The 6000-nt window shown below is 38.9% G+C and overlaps 2 protein-coding genes across 2 annotated transcripts; one reads left to right on the top strand and one right to left on the bottom strand.

Moving 5' to 3' along the window:
- Window positions 1-542: 542 nt before the first annotated feature.
- On the top strand, window positions 543-3470 carry MELLADRAFT_109107 (uncharacterized protein; the record flags this gene model as incomplete). The annotated part of the gene is made up of 10 exons (XM_007413080.1): window positions 543-802; window positions 883-1101; window positions 1191-1370; window positions 1449-1582; window positions 1656-1781; window positions 1857-2204; window positions 2314-2427; window positions 2503-2831; window positions 2909-2947; window positions 3039-3470. The coding sequence occupies 10 exons, from the start codon at window positions 543-545 to the stop codon at window positions 3468-3470; spliced, it is 2181 nt and encodes a 726-aa protein (XP_007413142.1).
- A 995-nt stretch (window positions 3471-4465) lies between these two features.
- MELLADRAFT_65438 (uncharacterized protein) lies at window positions 4466-5166 on the bottom strand (the record flags this gene model as incomplete). The annotated part of the gene is made up of 2 exons (XM_007412982.1): window positions 4466-4780; window positions 4852-5166. The coding sequence occupies 2 exons, from the start codon at window positions 5164-5166 to the stop codon at window positions 4466-4468; spliced, it is 630 nt and encodes a 209-aa protein (XP_007413044.1).
- Between the last annotated feature and the right edge of the window lie 834 nt (window positions 5167-6000).

The following is a 6000-nucleotide window of genomic DNA, read 5'->3' as shown; positions in this document are numbered from 1 at the left end:
GGCAAACCTCGGTCAATCTTCTTGAAATCGACTGTAAGATCGCATTATGTGATGGTTTGATTGCGTCCTGATCTGTTTACATGCATTGTGACTCTTGAATATCCAATTTGACCAAAATTCCCCGCATTTCAAACATCGATATCAGGCGATGCGTCGTTGTCCACTCTCGTCCGCGGAACTCGCTGATAGCGGAGAATTCAAGTCGTGAAGTGATACATTTTTGCTGTAGATCGTAAAGTTCCTCCAAGAGTTCTTGGGAATTATTTTGGAATTTTAAAACTTTGTTTGGCTTCTTCTCGCACATGTTAATCCATGCATTGAAGATACGTATTTTGACTGTGATAAAAATGGCAAATGGTAGCCGATGGATTTGAGCGGGTAAGAGTCACACTGCGTAGCATATTGGCCTTCATATCTTCCTAGTCTCTGATACGATATAGACTTCGATATCCAGAGCAATCTAAAACGGATCGGAAAAGTATACTCGTACGCATACCTCATATTATCGCTAGGCTTGATTGGTAGCGATTTCCACTTGCGCCATGAACATCGCGGAAGAACACGAGTTAAAGACGATCAGATTAGGTTCATCTTATTCTGACCGACGATCACGCATAGATACGTCGAAAGAAAGCCGAAAGCCTATGAAAACGCGCGATACACACTCTTCAATTACAGCAGACAGACGAGTAGGCCCCATGGAGCCCTTTGAATGCAACTATAGCGATATTACCGCTGCGTATTCCCTCTCACACATTGAGCATCATCAAACAGACCGGTCCTCAAAAATTGAGACACAAAGGTCAGCTTTTCCTGTAAAGAAATGGATTGATACAATTATTGACTAGTCTATCGTTTTTGATCTTGTTGGATGCGTCACAGAGAAAACCGCAGGTCTTCACGTTCGATTTCTCGTCAAGGTTGGATAGTCATCATTGGCCATTCAATCTTGATGGTCTTCACCATCATTTTTCTCATCTTACCACTTTACAGACAATGCGCTATTCCCAATCGATCAGCTTTACTCGTAAAACGTTCACCTCGAATCTCAATATTGATTGTCACGGGACTTGCAACGATTTGTTCGACATCTGGATCATAGTTTAGTCTTCTTCACTGAGTTTATCTTACGATCACGGATAATGAAGACGAGAAAGATACACATTTATTCTGATTGAAAAAAAAAACAGCTTGTTCTCGCGCGCTGTCGTTATTATGCTTCAGCGACGGTTAAAGAGACCTATCTCTCTGATCCAATTGGTCTCCATCATTGAACTTTCAAGAGGTTCATTATCAATAAAACTGTCCTACCTTAGTTATTGTCTCATCCCGATCGTCCTAGTTGCTTTATTGGAAACACTGACCGCTAGGTAAGTAAAATTGTATCAAACTCATTCTTTGTATTGTACGCCCACAATTCGGTTGCTAACTGAAATATTGCAATACAGCTTTGCTACCTTACTCACTCCTACGAGGATTGAGGTTATGTCCACGATTCGAGGGAGTGAGATCGATTTCGCTAGCGCAGCTTTTAATGAATTCTTCATGACTTCGCCGATTTATAATCAAACAGTAAAATCTTGTGAGGCATATTTGGAATCGCGTTTTCTGCTAAACAAAACTTCAAATGATTGATTTCCTTGCTATTCATGAAGTGCAAAGTAACGACCCAACGGCTCTTGGTCCTCTTCTGACATCTAGTGGAATAGCGTCTGCTTATTCTGAACTCGGATCGTCGAGTTTACTCAAATTCAGAGGAGCATTTTTCAATGCTTCCACAGGTGTGTTTCACTCTATTTGATGAACTTTTGGCAAACAGATATATGACCTATACTCATGTACCTCACGGATCCTAGCTGGTGTGCTTCCCATATTGAAAAAAGACGTCAGTGGAATGGAAGATGAATCATCTACTCAAAAGGATGTAAAAGGAATACTATCAAATGAAATTCCAAGTCGATTTTCAATATCTGGTCAAACTTGGAAATTAGGGAAACAGTTTTCTTCAAATCATACAATGTTTCAACAAGGCTTTACTGCGAAGGTGAAATGTAAAGTACGAAATGTATCCGAACCAAATCGACCATCTTTATTGTCTTCTGCTAGACGTATTGAATTTCCAGATGCCAATGTATCAAAATCTTTGAATTATACTTTGTTTCAATTGACTTTTGACGCAAAGTGTCCAGATGGACAAGTCCTCGGTAAGTCAATTTTGGTATTTCTTACTATAAACCTCAATGATCAAATATGGAACACTGATGATACAGGATAACCTTTTCAATTTTGAAAATCTACTCACTTGATTTACAGTGGTTGACAGTCTTGTCACCGCGATTGGAACGAGATTCCTTGATGGAGGTATAGCTCAGGTGACCCTGTGCTCTGACCAAGATTTATCTGGGAGTAAAACTCCAGGTCATCATTGTAAGTGACTACTTGAGATCTAGAGTGTATCTGTCATGCAACAATTAACTATATATCATTCCTCAGTAATAACAGTTACCGGATCAGGTGGGGGCTATGGATTTCTAGACTCAACTGTATGCGAAATAGACACCAGAATCACAAATGTCCAAGTAAATTACAAAGGATCCATCAATTCTGGTGAAGTGAACAATACTCAAAGTATTACATCAGAGAATGCGTTGATCTCTAGGGCAATAGTATCACTTCTTTCAGTTATGATAAGTAAATCTCAAACTATTTATACTACTGGATTTGGTGATGTGATCAAAGCTATTTATAATAGTCAAAACCCATCATCAACTTTGAACACTACTTATTTTATTTCTGGTGGTGCAAATACTACTTTCATTAATCAGATCTTAGTAAGATTTTTTTCCCAATATCACTGAGTTGAAAATATCCTGCTTTTGTTGATTTTGGAAACTCTTTTTGAAAATAGGAACTTTATTTTAAAGGTCAAGTTGAATTTTTAGCAAGCGTGAGTTTTGAATCTCAAATGAAATCGCATAATTAAATCGCTAAAAAAATATCTTGATGATGTCCTGATGGAATGTGCGTCATAATTACAGTACTTTAGAGCCGCTATCTCAGTAGGAGGTGTATTCCCAGATGATCAATTACCTCAAAATATGACAAAGAATGTAAAAGGTGAATGGTATACCGAATCAATAGGATGGGATCAGACAAAACATAAAAAAACACCGTATATCCTTGGACCATTAATTCCAATCTTTGTCATTGGGTCTCTATCAATGATTTTAGTTCTGGGACCATACATGGACTATTCGGAAGAAAGCGGTAGGAATCAAAATCCAAAGTTTCAACCTGATAATTTGATTGAGGTTTTAGTGGCTTCTACTTATGGTGAACTTGGAATTCAGCTGAGAAGATTAAAGGGTCAAGGATTGAAAAAAATCGGATTACAACAAGTCGAAGTTCTGGAACCTTTAGATGATGAAAGATGGAAAATTAAACTTCATAGACCAAATTCCTTGGATTAAATCTTGGAGGCATTTTTTGAATTGATTTATTTTGAAATATAGTATTTATTATGTAAAGTTGTGGTTGTATGATTTTTTTCGCCTTGAATCCTTTGGAACAAAAGAAATCAATTATGAAAGTCTATAAAATTATCATGGGGTGGAAAGTTGTAATGGAACCTAGGTTCAAGAATTGGTATTCCTTTCTATAGCTTATTGTCACATTTTCCGAAAATGATGATCTTTCTACTTTCTCATGAGCCTTAGTGAAATTGCAACAATGTGTGAGGTCAATTTGATACAATGCCTTTGGTGTCAGCATAGAAATCTCTGTGAATAAACAGTCGTCTGCTTCGCTTCATAGGGATGAAAAATTCAACTCCATTTCTCTTGTCCTCTATAGTACTCTAGTCGATGTTTCATCAGATACATGGGATTGTGTTACATCTTTTTCAGTCAATATCCGCCACTAATAATAATAAAATATATATATGTACGTATCATGAATAAAACAGCAAAGGTTTTTTAGAGTGAGGGATGAGGATCAACGAAATTCAATAAAGCAGCAAGATACTCATTATCAGCTGGCATGACTTATAAATTTCGTGTCTATTGCAGAGGCTTGAGAGTGAAGCTGGAATTTAACTTACCGTTCGGAAAAGCATTGCTGGTGTAATTGCAATCACGTCCAAGCAACACAATAAGGCATTTATAGATCGATATGTTGGACTACACCACAAGGTGAAAGCGAATATATTGACAGAGGTGACAATTTCAAGGTCAGCTTGTGGGTTAACTGGTTACCGAACACGCTCCATAGATAAGGCATATTCCAAGATTTCTAATCGCATAGATTCAATTCGAAGAAACTCAACTTGCTCAGCTCGTCAGCCGATAACATCAATTGGAAACCAACCCCAACGTCAAAGAGAAGCCCGATGAGCATAAGTGTACAGTGTCGGACCAGATACCCTGGAGTGAAGGTTTTAGATGAGTTTGACAAAGTCATTCAGGAATCAGCTCTCAGTCATTTTTTCAAAAACATCCTGTTTGACCTTACTATAGCCTTTTTCCAGTTCGATCTGATTTTGAGACGGTTCGTTGATCGGTTGCTGAAGCGGTAGATCAACCGCACAAAGCTCGTGGCTTGCCAATTCAGTATTTCGCCACCATCCTGCCCCAGGGAATCTCTTCTTGCTTTTGAAAGCGCGTTTGCTTCTCTCGATAATGTTTTCTGTTGGAATTTCACATGAGCCTATCTTGCCACTTTTAACTATCTTGAACGAAGAGCGAATGACTTTGACAAATGCAATGACTGCAATGGCGTAAAACTGTGTTAATGAGAATTCGTGACATGAGGTACAATTACAAATAAAAGTGTTAATTTCTGGACTTTTTATACCATCCCATCGGCATCCTTGAGCGATTCGCGTTCATTATCATAATCAAGAAAGATGGAGAGATGGTCAAATACACGTACAGAAGCAAGAAAAAGCCCAGCTACAATCCAGCTAATGGATGAGTACTTGAGAATTTTGATCAAGAGATCAGTCTCTGATCTCATGATATCAAATGCCTCCGCGGGGCTGAACAAGGTGTGTAGAAGAAGGTGCGGCGTCAGAGAAGATTTGGAGTTGGCTTCTTGTTGCTCCCAAGCGTCAGAAGCAGCGCGAAAGCAAACCACGAGCTGGTCATAAGCTGAGAAGAATTTGGTCATGCGATTGCAGATTAGAATTGCAAAAGAAAAGCAAGACAGCGTGACCAAAATGGGGATGAGTGCGAAGATTGTGTTGAGAATCAGAGGTTGGCAAAGTGTTCTTCTTGTATGTGTCTGGATTGGAGAGCATAGCCTGTGATGGAAAATGAAAGCTGTGTGAGATAGATTGATGATTCCGATAAAGATACATCAATTTTGTCAGACGTTGGCACTCACCATGCATAAAGTGCTGAGACAGCAGTCAGATAGAACCCTATATAACCTGTGCCATTGATATGCCCATGAGGGCAGCCGATATAAGCCAACGCTTTTTGAACCCAAGCTCTCTTGTCTTCTCAGATCATCTGACTGAGGCCCTCTGATATACAACATGGACAAAACATACCTGGTAGCCAGCACACGTCGTACCTGTAATATTGTAATGTTTTGTTGAAAATATTTTGAACAGGAAAGACACCCGTAAGTTGATGAGAAGAAGTCAAAATCAAAGAATGAGAAATTATCATACAGTGATTCTATGAAAAATCAAGCAAGGCGGAGGACTTGCCACACATAAATGTAGGACCATCTTAAGACTTTTCGATCCTTGAAGCTAAAGTAGCTCAGAACTGTATAGATCAAGAACATAAAATTTGCGAGAGCCTGAGTGATTGCCACTGCCTATGAGGATGTATTTTTATCATTTGAGTCATCTTGTTATTCAATACGAAGGGTGATCCAAAGGTGGACGGTTAAGACCAGGAAAGCACGCTCGATACGTACAAGGCCTGCGTTTGGTATATAAAAAGGGGATACGCCTGTTATAATTCAGTGAAAGAAATTTTGAGCAATTCG

This window comes from Melampsora larici-populina (genome assembly GCF_000204055.1).
Source record: "Melampsora larici-populina 98AG31 unplaced genomic scaffold MELLAscaffold_34, whole genome shotgun sequence".
NCBI classification, from domain to species: domain Eukaryota; kingdom Fungi; phylum Basidiomycota; class Pucciniomycetes; order Pucciniales; family Melampsoraceae; genus Melampsora; species Melampsora laricis-populina.
The sequence above is the reverse complement of the archived record's forward strand: the minus strand, read 5'-3'. Positions and strand labels throughout refer to the sequence as shown.